The sequence below is a fragment of the Desmodus rotundus genome, chromosome 3, assembly GCF_022682495.2.
Source record: "Desmodus rotundus isolate HL8 chromosome 3, HLdesRot8A.1, whole genome shotgun sequence".
Lineage (NCBI taxonomy): Eukaryota > Metazoa > Chordata > Mammalia > Chiroptera > Phyllostomidae > Desmodus > Desmodus rotundus.
Window position 1 is genome coordinate 185987580 of NC_071389.1, and position 16275 is coordinate 186003854.

Genomic DNA, 16275 nt, shown 5'->3' on the forward strand with positions numbered 1-16275 from the left:
ACTCAGACCAAGTAGGAAAGGTAGGCTTGAAATTTAGGGGACAGAGCAAAGCAGGAGCACTTTTGGGAGCTGACCACACGAAGACGACCGCTGGAGACTGGGAGTGCATACGGTCACACATGGAGATGATGTAGGGAAGGGGAAGGCCAGAGTCAGACTTTGGGAGGTGCCCACTGGAGGAGGCTGACCATGGCTCCCGAATCCATGCCCGTGTCCTGGACCCCTGAACCCATGAATGTGACCTTATTTCGGAAGAGTTTGCAGATGGGATTAAGTTAAGGATTTTGAGATGCATTATTCGTGTGGGCGCTAAATGCCACCACAAGGGCCCTTACGAGAAAGGCAGAGGGAGATCAGACACAGACACAGAGAGGAGGTGATGTGATGATGGTGACAGCGATTACAGTGATGTACACGGTCACAGGCAAAGATCACCATGGAACGCCGGCACCACGAGATGCTGCAAGAGGCAAGGGACTACCTTTGTCCCCAGAGTTTCTGGAGGAAACACAACCCTCTCCACACCTCAATTTCAGATTTCTAGCCCCCAAACTGTGAGATACTAATTTTTTGTTGTTTCAGGCCACCAGAGTTGTATAATTTGTTACAACATCCCTAGGAAACTAATACCCCCTCTTTGGGAACAAGAGAAAAAGAGTTGTAAAACAGATGAGCAGAGGTAATGGTATTAAAGGCTAGGGCTTGAAGGTTGTGAGAATGAAGAATGAGGGGAAGTCACTGATATGATAGAAGCTGATGATCACAGCTAACTTTCCCCCCAAGCAACTGCTGTATACCAGGCACTGCCCTAAGAACTTCAGAGGGATCCATTCATTCTTACAGCTCAGTGAGGTATAAACTGTGATCATCCTCATCTTACAGGTGAGGAAACTGAAGCACAACAAGACTGAATCACGTACACTAGGTAAAACAGGTAATCAATGGTGTGGCCAAGATTTAAACCCAGAAATTCTGGCTCCAGCACCCACAATTTAACCACATGCTATACTTCCCTCTTCTCATCCCTGAAGGTGTGTGTTTCTCCAGGTTCTGACTTTAGATCTTTTCATCATATAAGGTAGATAATAGGTCTTAAAAACAAAAGGTATTTTTTAGAGATATTTTGAGGTAGAATGGAGGGAAGGTAAGAAATTACATCACCTGGGCATCACCCTCCCAGCTGAGTTGGAGAGGAAGTTGCCTGCTGATGCTGAGGAAGAAGGCCAAGTCAGGCCTCAAGAAGCCCAGGGAAGATGACGAGGGTGTAGTGAGACAGGAAACACTGAGTTAAATTTTTGCTGCTCAGGTAAACATGCTCAGCGTCATTTCCTTGAATGTCTCTTGACCCTGTGCTTTCCCTGTGCCCAAGGAGTCTGTGTACCATGCAGAATGCCACATGCAGGGGGAGAAGGGGAAGAAGGGGGACTGTCACCCTTCACCTCTGTACGCAGTGTACTTTGTTCGCAGCCAGGGAAGGAATCAGAGAAATCTACAGTGTGATCCCTGCCTTAGAGACTCTTGGGCTCCTTGGAGAAACAGGACATCCGTGTGCTGGCAGCCGAATGACTGGACAAGGGCATTGCACGACAAGGGTTGACGGCAATTAACTGGGTGTTGACTGTGGGCCGGAAGAACTTAGAAGGGCTTCCAGGTGAAGGTTTCAGTTGGTTGTTACTGGCTAAGGAGTTTGGTAGCCAGTCAGGAATCCAGAGGATATTTCAGCATGATGCGAAGTGTGGGGCGGGGAGTGGGAACGAGAGCCCTGTAAGAGTTTGGGTCAGAGGAGTGCTAGGGCACCGGACCTTCTAGCCCTACTTTGTTAAATTGTTCAGAACCACTACAGACCTAAAACAGCTTTGCCTATGTTCTGCTGTTTAATTCATCAGGCTACATGGTATAATGGAAAAGAGCTGGGTTCAGATTCCAGTTAATCGCTCATATGACCTCAGACCAGTAACTTTACCTTTTGAGCTTCAGGTTTCCCATCTGTAAAATGTAGATACCAATTCTCTGTCCTTTAGTGTTGTGATGAGACATTAATGGGCCAACAATCAATTTCTAAGCACAATGCCTAGCATTTAATGGATAACCAGTGTCAATATTTTTTAATATAATTCAGAACAAATTGGATGATGTAATTTATTGGCTGACAATTCCTTTCTGAAGATATAACTGCGGAATCTTCTATAAATGTTCATGTGTTCATACGTTTGAGGTGTATTTTCTGTCTTGTGTACTGTTTGTTTATATATCTCTCCCCTCCCTGGACGTGGCCATTGTATGAACAGAGCTGTGATGTACCAAGCCCTTTATCTGTACCTCTGTGAACTTATTTTTGGAGGACTTGAACGGATTTGCTTGGGTATCAGCGGTTCCTCCCAGTTCCCCTGTAATATACCCATTTTCCTCATATCCATCCTGTCTTGGTAATAGTCATGAATTCTTTTTTATTTTTAACATTTCCCCATGATGTCTATTATTATATATTTTTAAACATGGAATTCAATAGTTTCAAGTACCTGTGCCATTTATTTCCACTGTGTAATTTTTATTCTCATTTGCCATTTTGTGTTTCCTTAAGAGCAGTTATGTAAGAGCTAGAAGTGCCTCACATTCTGACTCACATTCGTGGTCCCTTCAGCCCAGGACTCCTCCACAGAACGGACAAGAAGAAATGTTTTGGGCAGAGCCGGCTATTTCATATTCGCAGACTGAGACTGCACGTACTGTCTGATGTTGACTTATAAAACAGCTCTCCCAGCCCCTTCATCCGTCACCTGAAAACCTGCCTGCCTTCTTCTGGAATCTCGATGGGCCTGCAGACGTTCATTTTGTACCTGTCTGGAAATGTGGAGCATATAACAGCGGTAGGGAGCACAGAGGAGTGGAAGAATAGCAGGCTGATGCTGCCCATAGAGACAGACATCAGGAGTTTAATGACACACTTGCCTAGGTATCTGAGCACCAGAGCAGGGCAGGCGTTGCCAAGGGGAGGCTGCCAGGCTGTCTGTCTCCCAAGGGGTCGCCCAGCATGGCAGGCCTTACCTGGGTGAATTTCCCAAGACCAAGGCACAGGCTCACCGCATGTGGGTTTAAAAACCAGACCTCGGGGTTAAACTCATAGCAAGCAGGTCATGGGGAGTAGCCATGGAGAAACCCAAGATGCCAGTTTGCTGGCCCACACTGAGAACCCTGTCTGCATCACTCTCCCCCTGACCCGGAAGCCACATCCTAACACCCTAACCCAGTGAGCACTGTCAGAGCGAGGGCTCTTAGGTGCATAAAGGAGAGTAAAATGGTGTGTCAGGACCATCTATCTGGCTGTGCGTTTGGGATTCTTGAACGTTGAGGCTGTTGCCTGGGTGGACGCTGCTCAGTTTGTTTCCATTAGACTGAGTTTGTTGGTTGGTTGGTTTTGTGCTTCCTTGGCTGACCAAACCTCATTCTGATTCAAGCCATCCTTTCTTAAAATGTGTTAGAATTTACAAATTGCCCTGGGTCCTATCTCTTCCCACCCCTTGGAGAAATGTAAGGCAACCCTTCCTACTTCTCACTTGACCCATGATTACTCAGTTACAGTTTACCTCTGAGCAGGCTTTGTATTTCCCTCGTGCCTGGGTTTTTAGAAGGTGTCTCAGTACAGCCTTGCAGTACTGGTAATGTGTAAACCCATGGTTTGACCCTGTAGGCTCAGTTACCTCACCTGTATAAGGCACCGGAGTAACTTCTAACTTTAAATTTCTACCTCCAAGTTTCAAATGAGTCTCCTCTCAAAAAACAATCTGTGATTTTGTGAAGCTTAGCTTTCCCCTATCAAATGGCATGATTCCGGACCACGCCCTCCTGGCTGGTTGGCATTGGCAAGACCGACACGTTTCCTTGGCCTTTTTTGGATTCAAAGTCTTGGATTCAGTCATTCAAGACTTTGCATTCCAGCTGTCCTCAGAGTGCTTCTTTGGACAAACCATAGCACCTTTCATATTTCATTGAGGCTTCTACAGTGATTTGCTAATTCTCTTTTCCATCAGTAATTTATTTGAAGGAATTCTTGCAGAGGTGCCCAGCCTGCAGCCTGCAGGCCACATGCGGCCCAGGACGGCTATGAATGCGGCCCAACACAAAATTGTGTATTTACTTATAACCCTTATTTTGCTCATCAGTTTTTGTTAGTGTTTGTGTATTTAATGTGTGGCCCCAGACAGCTCTTCTTCTTCCAGTGTGGCCCAGAGACGCAAAAAGTTTGGGCGACCCGTTGGAGAGAAGAACTTTCTCCTGTCAACTATTTGGTTACCTTGAAATATGGTCAGTGAAGGAAAGGCAGGTCAAATGCTTGCTTCTTTCCCTTTACTTATCAATTTTTGAGTGATGAATTGGGATTTCAGTAACTTCCAGTGCTGATCAGTATGTTTTGTTAAATACATTTTGAACTCAGAATTTGATATATTTCATATTTATTAGTACAGTAGGTATGATCTGTATTGATATATAATCATATAATTTGGTGCAATTAATACTGGTTTTGATGAGATTAACATGCTTCAAACTACTCTGGCATGTACAAAGCAAACCAACAAGAAAGTGATACATACAAAAAAAAGATTGGAAAAATGTTTTTTCTCAACTTTATGGAAAAATCTTGATATATGTTCAAGCTGGGTAGTGGGTTTTGGGATTCATTATCTATTATTTTTGCTTTTGATATATAAATCTGAGAGGTATAAATCTGAGTTTAGTCTTCAACTCTAGCCTCTACATGAAAATTTTTTTTGTTATTCTATTACAGTTATCCCAACTTTTCCCCCTGTGCCCTCCCCCACCCAGCCCACCCCCCTGCTCCCACAGTCAATCCCCACACTGTTGTCCATGTCCATGGGGCTTTCATACATGTTCTTTGACAAGTTCTTTGATTTTTATTGGAATTCTAGCCTCAAGCCCCTGGCAGTAGCCTGCCAAGTATGTACATAGTTTCCAGCGTTTTGGAAAGCATTTTAATATTTGACTTCATTGGCTCCCTGTTTCTAAAACTCTCATCATGCTCTCTGAGGTTGTCTGCTTTGAATGAAGCAGCGTTCAGTAAAGGATGTAATCTGAAAATCTGTTGGTATTACCCTTCTAGCATTGCTAGCAGAATTTAAAGGCATAGTTGCTGATGCTCCATGGATTTCATGCCACAAAATAATCTGGCATTTTAGAAATTCTGAACTGACTTATTCAATATAATGGTGCTATTTCTCATTCCAGGTTTAAGTTTATCTATTCATGGGGCTGAAAAGCGTTTGCAAATCCATCAACGGCGAACTGTGGCGAGCCACCCAGGGTCCCGTCGCCTGCCCGTGGTCAGGCATTCCTCACTCCCACCAATTAGAAGGTCAATAAAAATGGAGGCAAGCTCTTCTGGACTCACTAATGGGAAACCCAAAGCCTTCCACCCAGGTAACGCATGGGGAAATTTCAACAGGGACCCGTGTTAGCGGCCACCTAAAACAGCCTGTGTTATATTTTTATCATTGAATTACCTCATAGTTCCAGTTAGGCTTGCTTTTTTGAGGAGTCATGCTTCTTTCTCTTTGCTGACTTGAATCAGTGGTAAGCGCGTCACCAAGACCAATGAGAGGAGGGACAGCTTGATGTGTCCGAAAGGTTAAGACTTTACTCTTCCTGCCGTGGTAGAGTCTAAATGAAAATTCCGAGTGAATAAACTTGCTCAGTTCAGAAAGGCTTATTGTATATTAAAACAAAAGGTATTTGGCTTTTTTCTTGATAATTTGCTAGAGAATAGATCAGGGAAAAAAGTCAAACTGAAAACGCCCACTTGGAAGCCCAAGATGCCTGGTTTGACTTGCCTACACCCTCCTAAGATTAGGGGATCATGTTAAGTTTTGAGGCTATGGGAAGCATTTTAACATGTAAAAAAGTACTGAAATGAGTCTATATCAGAGCAGGTAATTGTAATAAAATGGTTTTATTTGCCTGTTTGGATGAGAAATTCATTTAAGTATCATTCATTCATTCAACCAATTTACTGAGTGCCTGCTATATGCCAGGCATTGTTTTGGGTGATGAGGAAACATCAGTGAACAAGGCAACTTTAATGTCCACCTGACTCATAGAAACATTGAATTTTGAGGGAATTCAGCAGTCATTTAATATAACTCTCACCCAATCCTGATTCCTCTGTGTAATGTCCTGGCAGGGGCCATCCAGCCCCAACTAAAGCAGGCCTCCCAGCTAGCCATCTCTTTCAACAACCTTATTTCCTAACTGCACTGAGAAACCTCAGAGCCATTGGGCATAAATGACTACAGATTCCTTACCCTCCATCTCCAAATGTATCTCTGTAGGAAAGGGGGGAAGGATGGGAGGAAACAGTTTTTAGAAGACGAGGGTCCTTCCAATGACCTTGCATAACCCTTCACTTGTAACCTTCACCTGTGGCCTTGCTCAAGAGGAAAGTGTGTCCCCTCCTTCTCTCCTCTTCCCCCTCCCTACTGCAGGCTCTTTGCCCTCAGTCCATGAAGTAGGTTCAGGCCTCTCCTGTTCTCATCATGGTCATTTGCTACTTTCTCTTTTATTTTCCGTCTCCTCTGCCACTTTCCCTCTCCCTTCTAAGCCAAACATCTCACAGAATAATCTACCCTTGTTTCCTCTTCTCTCTCTTCCCAGCCAGTTTTCAGCCTAACACTATCTCATTTCTAGCTCCTCTACTCCATCACATCTGTTCTTGTGACTTTTTTTTTTTTTTGTCACAGCGTGGTATAAGTGGCAGAATCTTCTGACACACCAGACCAGGATAAACCACCACTCCTTCCCAAAACCATGTACCCTGGCTTCCACACAGCCTTCTTTCTTGGTTCCTTTCTTCTTTCACACGTAACTTTTCTGGTTTTCCAATCTTTCTCTCCTTCTCAGCATCTCTCTCTCCTTCTTGCCTCCCGTCCCGGGAGATCCTTTATATCAAATCTATAATGGTTCATCTCCGCCCTGATTATGTGATTCACCCTGCTTGTCCTGCTGGTTAAAGGCAAAGTGTAGACCTCTTAGCATGTTAAAAACAAGTGCCCTTCATGATGTAGCCCCTGTTGCTTCTCATCCTTCATTTTCTGCTTCCTTCTGCCTTAAACTTTGCAGTATTAGTCAGGGTTCACCAGAAAATCAGAACCAGTAGAAGATACATTCTAGAAATGTATTACAGAGAATTGGCTCATGAGTGTGAGGTCTGTTTAAGCAAGTCTGAAATCCGTAGAGCAGGCCGTCAGAAAGGGCAGACTGACACTCTCAGGTGCCGATGATGCTGCCGTCCACAGGTGGAATTTCTTTTTCAAGGAGGGTCAGCTCTGCATTTAAGGCCTTTTAAGTGATTGAATCAGTCTTGCCCAGGTTATCTAGGATAATCTTCCTTATTTAATTTCAACTGATCAATACTTTAACCACATCGGCAAAACCCCTTCACAGCAATACCGAGGTTCACGTTCATTGATTATTAATTGGAGACTACAGTCTAGACCAGTTGGCACATCAGCTAGACCTTTAGTCACCTTAACCAGACATCTGATGAGACTGACTTCAGCTCGTCAGACACCTGGTGCTGTTTCAAGTCTCCCAGCCTTTGCTCATGCTGCTCTCTCTAGGATTCCCTGCTTTTGCTCCATTATATTTTAACATTTTTAAATTACCTATCTCTCTTCCATAAGGGTTTCAAGGGTGAGAATTCTGGATTATTTATATTTGTATCTCCAATAAACATGTGTAAGGTAGGACTGAACTGAACCATCATTAGCTGGTTTTTAGACTATTAAAATAGGTTTCTTTGTAAACAAATTTTTCTAGATTTATGAGTTATTGCTGACAAATTACAAGAGTTTTCTAATTGTTCTACATGCCTTTCTTTTAACAAATATTTATTGAGGGTTTACTAGGTTGCCTGACATCCTTCAAGTACTTGGGATACAATAATAAGACAGTCCATATACCTAGCTGGGAGAGACAGATGATACAAAAACATAATAAATAGATACATTACACAGTGTTCAGGAAGAGAACAATAAGTATTATGGGTAAAAGGCAAAGTAGGGGAGTCAGGTCTGCATGTTGCAGTTTTCAACAGGGTGGTTAAGGTAGGCCACCTGGCGGACGGGGTGTGTGATCAAAGACTAGAAGGGGCCGAGAGAGCCGTGTAAGTGGGCAAGTTCATTCCAGCTGAGGGCTAGGCAGTGGACAGGCCGCAGGACAGGGGTACGTCTGGAAGTTGGGGGAACAGCAGAGACCTCTGAGTCGAAGTGAGGGGAAAACACCAGCTCAGGCCAGCAGGATCACACGGAGCAGGGCCTTGTAGGCCATTGTAAGGACTTTGAACCCTGGGAAATGGGAGCACTTACAGGGTTCGGAGCAGGAGAATACTACGGTCTGACTTACATTTTAACACTGGTTATTGTTTGAGAATAGACTGTAGATAGAGAGGATGAAAGGAGAAGGGTCAGATAGGAGGCCACCATACAATCCAGTCAAGCGATGGTAGTCACTCTCACTGGAGGCGGGGTGGGGGGGGTGGCAGGGGTGAGGTGTGGGGTTGCAGAGATGGTGGTGAGGGTTTGGATTCTGCAAAGATTTTAAAGAGGGGCCAACAGGCTTTTCCAATGGATTGGATGTGGGCTAAGAGAGAAAGGAGTCCTAAGGATGACTCCAGGGGTTTTGGCCTGAGTAAAGTGGATTCGTATCCAACAGAGATGGCTGAAGGGGAAGCAGATTTGGTGGGTTTTAAGGCAGAAGTAGGGCCCAGATCAGAAGTCTGATTATGAATCTGATAATGCTGAGAACTGGCACGGTCACCTAGGTGGTGGGATAAACATGTCAGGAGTTTGCGAGATTGGTCTGGAAATGAGATACAAAGTTGACTGTCGTTTGTGTACGAATGGTCTTTGGAACAGTGAGATGAAAAGAGATGACAAAAGAAAGAAATAAAGATGGAGAAGGAGAGAGGATTAAGAGCTGAAATATGGGCCACTCCAATAGTAAAGGTAAGAGAACGTGAATCAGCAGCAAACAAGAGCAAGAAAGAATGTCCAGCCAGGATGGAAAGTAGCCAGAAATTATGTGTATTGGAAGTTAAGAGAGCTTATCAAGAAGACAGGAGTGATTATCTAGGCTAAATATTGCTGAAAGTCAAGTAAGTCAAAGACTAAGAACTGGCCATTGATTTCAGTCAAGTGAAGATCAGTGATGATTGTGATAAGAGCAGCTTTGGTGAAGTGGTAGCAATGAGACCCTGATTAAAGTAGATTTAAGAGAGAATGGAAGGATATGAAGTGGATACTCTGAATATAGACAACTTTTTTTTTTTAGCAGTTTTACCATGAAGAATAGTGAAGAAATAGGGGAGCAGCTGAAGGAAAAGTTAGGTCAGAGTTTCTTTTCCAGGTAGCAAATCTCTAGCAGATAATTCATGATGTTGGAAAGAGGGGAGAATTCACGATGTGGACGTCGGTGAGAGGGATGAGAGCCGTGCACAAGGCAGTTGTGAATAGTTTCCCTGTGATACCACATGGGCAGGGAGAATATGTGGCTGTTAGCAGCATGATGAGGGTCTAGGAAGTTTGCTTCCCACTGTGTCTGTTTCGTTTGCAATGTGGGGAGCAAGGTCATCGCTGAGAATGAGAATGGAGCCAAAGAGAGAGAGAGGCAGAAAGTGGGGGAGAGAGAGGGAATCGATGTGATGATATGACGAACAGAACGTTTGGTTATCAGTCACATTCAAGGGCTGTTTGGGATGTATGGCCATGATTAAAGTAGGACTAGTCTCCATGGCGTGTGTTTTAAAGTGTTTAGGGAAAAGGGAAGAATGACGGTCTGAAGTGGTATGAAGACTCAAAGAAATCTGCTAAGTTCTCATCACAAGAAAGAAAATTGTGACTGCATATTGTCATGATGCTAACTCTTGTAGATATATTGCAGTAATCATTTCTCAATACATACAAACAGAGAATCATTATGTACAGCGGCAGCTACCAACCACATTCAAGCAGGCGTTACTCCTGCTGGACTCTATATAAAGCCAATGGTTGAGCACAGAATTATAATTAAGTAAAATGAAGTCACACTTAGAAACCTATTTTTTAAAGTACGTATTTTGGAACAACAAATCATCGTGTAATAATGGTTACAAAATACAACACTCCAAAATAGTGGATTTGGATAGCTGCCTTTTCTTTTGTTTTAAACACTGGGAAACTCCAAAGCTTTAGGATGTGGATGTATATACACCCTTTATTTGATTTGCCATTCATTCTAGCTGCTGCTTTTCTTTTCTTTTTTTTCTTTTCTACTTTTTTCATTTATTTAATCATTTTTCATTTTTATTCTATTACAGTTGTCCCAATTTTTACCCCTTTGCTGTCGCCCGTCCATCCCCCCACCCCCAGCTCCCACAGTCAATCCCCACACCATTGTCCATGTCCGTGGATCATTCCTACATGTTCTTTGTCTAGTTCCGACCCCTTCTTTCCACCACTGTCCCCCTCTGGTCACTTTCAGTCTGTTCCACGTTAATGTATTTTCTCTGTTTTTTCATTTTCAATGTGCCCTGACTTAACGTTGTATCCATTTTGTGACTTGTCAGACTGTGCAGGCTCCCTTTTTGTGTGTTTGTTTATTTATTCTAATTCAATTCTAGAGGCAGAATATTTTGGCTGAAATAAAAAAAAAAACTGAAAAAGTTATGCGACATACAGAAGACTCTGGATGTTAAGTTTGTAGATCATATTTGTTATTAAAATTGAGCTGGAAGTGACCTATTAAATTAATAGTTTCTGGAGACCTCTCAGCCCCTTCTTCCCCCAGCTTGCCTGCATCCCCCATCCAAACAGTTGAACAATTTTATATACAGCATGACTGGCAAAACTGGGGGGAAATGCCCTGAGCGCTGGGGCTCAGGTGGTTGGAGCATGGTCCACAGACCGAAGGGTCACAGATTCTATTCCTGGGTCTGGGCACGTACCGGAGGCAACCTATCAGTGTTTCTCTCTCATATCAATTGTTTCCCTCTCTCTCCCCCACCCTTCTTCCTGCCCCTCTTCCCCTCTCCCCTTCCTCTCTCTGAAAGCAATAAAAAAAACCCATACACACAAACACTGGAGAAGGAAGAAAACATTTAGACCTGGTTAGAGGAACAAGTCTCAAAGAGAAACTCTGAAATCTTCCGGAATCCCGGGTGTAGGATAGGGATAGCACTGACATTTGCTGGGAGTGAGCAGTGATAACTGTCTCAGCAATTCGCTTCCCTCGGCCACTGGCTGCTGGCTTTTCTTTGCCTATTATAGTTGCCAGAAAGATCCTTGCTTTTTTTAACTTTAAAACCGCCATAACCAGAGACATTGAAGTTAAGGACAATCTAACAATAGCCAGCGGGGAGGGGGGAGGGGACAGTGGGGAGAAGGGTTTTCAGGAACTACTATAAAGGACACATGGACAAAACCAAGGGGGAGGGTGGAAGCAAGGGAGGGAGGTGGGTTTGGCTGGGGTGGGAAGAAAATGCAGACAACTGTAATTGAACAATAAAATAATTTTAAAAAACCCCACCATTTCAGTGGTAAGTTGGATGTAATGGGAGGAGACTAAATTTCTCAAATCTTTGCAGTAGTAACAAATTCAAGAATTAAAAATCTGTGTGTGTGTGTGTATAAGCATATATGCTACTCCCATTATGCTATCATATATTATGATCGCGTAACTTTTAATCCCCAAATCCTAAATCTTATATAGTGTCAAACATAACCTGTTTTACTTAGTTTATTGCATCATTTGGGGGGAGCAGTATTTGTAAACAGTAACGAGGGTAGAAATAGTCCTTAGATAACTTTATTTGTAATTATTTTTTAAAAGGCACAACACTTAAGGTCCTTTTAGTTACTTAAAGCCTCTTCATTCCGAACTCAGTGGAAAAGTTCTCAATCAACCAAAAAGAAAGAAAACCACACCCAACACACACACACATTCTCCCCCGACACACATACATACACGCTTAGAGACACAAAACACAGACAAAAATCAATCTGTGTTGCATTTAACAAATAATGTATTGAATTTAAAGGGCCATTTCGGTATGCTTTTGCTTAGGTGGCATTTTAGCCAGTCATCTGGTTGCTTATTTTTTGTGCTTCCTCTTGTGAGGTGAACTACCTATGTTTTGTTTTTTAAGATCAGCTTGTGTGCGTAATAGGAAATGTAACCCTTTATTTAACGTCAGCTTTTCATTGCGCAGACCTGAAGTCTTAGTTATTTAAACTGGTGCGCAAAACATTTTTGTGCTGCTGTTTCAGTTTATGAACATCGGTGTGACTCCTTCTGTTAGGGTATGACCCTGTACGTCATAATTTAAGCACTGGAAATTCACTCACTTAGGCACCCACCCTCCCCTCGGAAACAGTTAAGGTAGCAGCTTAACTCCTTTTGTCGCTAAAGGATGTTTTAGACTTGCGACTTGGAAAGCAAAACCTAAAACAGAGGAAGTGATGCTCCCAGGTACAATGTTACTGTGAAGTTTTTCTTTCAAGGTGTGATTTTTTTTTCCACTGGCTTTTACCTAATTTTTTTAAATAATGGAAGCATGTGGCTTTACAATTTAGTGTTTTTCTATCAAGACAGTATGTTTCACTGTTTAGAATCCAGTGACACTTAAAAGATGAAGAACTGTCCTTTAAAACATTACAGATGATATACCACAATACTGCATGTTTGTGCTCTTTCTCTCTCTCTTTCTGTATATGTATATGCCTTTCTTTCTCTTTTCTAGTTAGAGTGAGATAAGGAGGGCTGGTGTCCTCACTGAACCCATTACAGCAGGGACCAGGCTTAAAACCCGGCTGGCCTGGGCACGGCTGTGTGTGCAACACAGGCCTTGTTTGTGCACGCTTTGCTATGAGGGCAGTTCCTTTAAGGACGAAGAAAAGCGCATTTATCTTCTTTTAAGCATATTTGTTTTTGCTTAAAATATGATAATTCTATGTCATACACTCCTTCACCAGTCCCAGGGACTCACCTTGGAGACCGGCTGGTTCCAAGTCTTTGCTGTGTATAAAGCATCTGCACATTTTTTCTAAGTTCTAATTAAACCTGCACAGCTTCTTTACCTGATTTCAGAAACAGAGATAAGGCATAGGGGGATAAACCCCTTCAAAACCTACTCCAAGTGCAAAAGAATTTTTTTCTTCTCATAGAAATGAACTGTAGGTGGTTCGGTCAGGGTAGCAGTGGGATGTGCAGGGACTGTCCTTTATCATCCAGTGATTTCTTTCAAGAGCCTTTAAGGGGCTTCAGGTGAAGGAGCCCCCATCTGTTGGGGAGAGCTGGTGCCTTTAAATAGCCCCCGCCACAGTCATAACAGTAGCGATGATGCTGGAGTATTGGTTAAGCCGAGGTTGCTTGCCTTGTACCCATCATGCTGTTTGCAATGTTCTTGCTTTCAATCAATTTATACTGAGTGTAACTTTAAGGTTTGTACTATTAAATGTATGCTTTAGTTTCTAGCTTTGTTTTGTGCTTTTCAAATAGTGTAGCTTACTCTTGTGCAGTGGAAATTTCACTCTGGCTTTCACTAAACATACTGTAAGAATGGTCATTGATCTTATTTCCTTCTTCTTTTATGTATTTGTAAAGATTTTTGGCGTATGAATGTAGTGATACTGACATCCGTGACACTGTAACTTGCTTTGCTTTGCATTATGGCAGCCCTGTTTAGGGAGTAGAAAAGCCCTACTGTGTTTTTAAAATATCAGGTAGGAGCCCAGGACTGCAGTGGATACAGACACTGCATGTTTTCATACGTGGCACTTTATGTATCATGTTGGGTTATCGTTCTAGCTTGGATAGTTAAATACCATGGCAAGACCGGGTTGTCATTTCTATAACCATCTCGGTGTTTTGTCACTTTTTTTTTTTTTTACTTTTGATACATGGAATGAGCTGCATGCATTTACACATCAATAAGAGGATGTATTTAATGTATCTTGTTTTTAACTGAAAAAGAATTGAAAGCATGAATCGATAACACTGATGAAAATGGGAAAGAATATATATTTAAAACTCGTATTGTTCTGCAAGGTAGATGAGACTTCAGGTTCACCCTTTACATCAGTGTACTTATCTGATGCATCACAGTTCTGTTGAGAGCTTACAGAAGAGCTCTCAAACTGAGTTTCTTATTTGTGGTGAGTCACAGATCTTAGAGCAGCATGGACATTTTTGTCACATGGAGCCCTATTAAGTCATCCATCTACCTTTTACAAAGTTAATAATCCCAATTCCCAAAGTGCTTCCGGAAAGCCCACCCACACACAGGTTGTTGAGTACAAAAAGAAAGAGTAGGACAGTCTTCCTGCCCTCTGTGCCATCCGCCCTGCATAGTTTTGGTTCATTTCCCTTTGGGTTTATAAACTTTGCTGAGTGTCTACCACGTACTAACAAGTACTTATTTGGAAGATACTTCTTTGGGGCTGAAATGGTATAGACTTATTACACGTGGTCCTTGGGGAGCTCGCAGTCATGTCCCAAAAGATGGTCAGTCAGTGTTCTTTGGTTATAAATAACTGAAACCAATTATTTAATCCAAGCAAGGAAGGAATTTAAATCTGAGTGATATGAAAGGAAAGCCTGGAGAACCAGCCTTGGAAAAAGAACAGAGAAACCAAGGAAAGAACTATTTTAACTATCTGGAAGAAATGAACCCTTCGCTTTTTTTAGTTTTGCATTATTCGGATTAAATTTGGAAGACCTGGGAGAGACATCCTACTGGCCATGGACCTTTCCCTTGGCTGAGTAGAGGGTGATGAGAGAAAGGACAGGGGCAGAAGGAGTCCTCTCCATCAGCTGTTATAATAGGAGGGAAGGACCCTTGATTTCTCCTCCCACCCAGGCTGCACACAGTAGGGGGAAGACACGTCCCCAAAAGGAAAGAGAGGCGATGTTAGAAAAGGGAAATAGACCAGAAAGAACGTCCACTGCAGGGACGGTCCACCTGCTGGAAGAGAAGTCAAACTATTAAGGGCTGGAACGGAGATATAAAGAAAGTTATAGGAACATTCTTATTGTGGAAAATTTAAGAAGGCCTCAAAAGGCATGTGGTTTACAAATTGGACTTTGAAGGTCAACCAGGATTTGAACAGGAGGATGGGGCATGGTCACCCAGATACAGGAAATAGCATAATAATAGAGAGAGTGCATTATACTGGTTATGAATGAGAGCTTTGTTGTTAGGTATTTTAAACCCAGATATGCTACCTAATACAGCTATTCAGAACTGACCAAATGGCCTAACTGCCCTGCATCTCAGTACCTGTCTCACAGTGCTAGGTTTGCCAGATGAAATATAGATTTTACAGTTAACTTTCAGACAAGCTATGATTACTTTATGGTGTGAGCATGTACCAAATGTTACAGGGGGCACACCTATAAGAAAAAAACTATTAGTTGTTTATTTGAAATTCAGATTTTAACTGGTAACCCTTCATTTTTATATTTAATATCTGGCAACCCTCTACAGCATTATTAAGCACATTCATTCATGTGAAGTGCTCAGTGATAAATGGCAGCGATCATTTTTGTTGTCACCATCATCACAGGCAAAACTCTGAAGCCCGAAAGTACGAATGTTTGGAGTCATTTCTTGCTCGGTCACTGCCCGGTGGGCCAGTTTCCCGGTTAACCTGTGGCAGGTACCAGTAAGAGGACTCACACCTTGCTACATGGGCACTGGGCCATTCCCCTCTTCCTGTATTCACAAGCTTTCTCTCCTTCTGCTTGTGCCAGATGTTTCTCTTGTGTATTGATTTCACTTGACATCATCTTTTAGCCACTCATAATCAATGAATATTATTTTCTATTCCCTTTTATCAGCTAATAACAAGAGCGCTAAGAGCACTAGGCTTGGGACTGTAAGGGTTCAAGAGCAGAGTAAACTGAAGCATTGATTGAAATGTTTTGAATTGGAAACTGTCAAGCATAGTGGATAAGGATCAAATTGACTACGCAATATAAAATAGAATTAGAAGCCTTCTGAAATCTAAAACATTTCTTCCCTTGCTCTTCCTTTATCTGTGTGGCCCATGTTAGGGTCCTAGAGAAAAGTCAGCAGTCATAGAATATATCCTTTATTCTCCTGTAGAGCTTGTAAAATGGTGTTTTGTTGATATGTTTGATCATTTTCCCAAGAAATTTTAACCTTCTTTCATCCCTCTTTTAAAACCTAAGCAGCTTTTCCCCTCTTTATTGGTTATTTTTCACTTATAT

General features: G+C 42.5%; 1 protein-coding gene across 2 annotated transcripts in view; it reads left to right on the plus strand.

Annotated features, from left to right (window-relative positions):
• The window catches only part of ANO4 (anoctamin 4), a 321384-nt gene that overhangs the window by 135417 nt on the left and 169692 nt on the right, over positions 1 to 16275 (plus strand). For both annotated transcript variants that reach the window (XM_045186936.3, XM_053921960.2), the window contains exon 2: positions 5242 to 5433. In XM_045186936.3, coding sequence (XP_045042871.1) covers positions 5379 to 5433 — 55 coding nt within the window. In that variant the 5' untranslated portion in view covers positions 5242 to 5378. The remainder of the gene's footprint in view (positions 1 to 5241; positions 5434 to 16275) is intronic.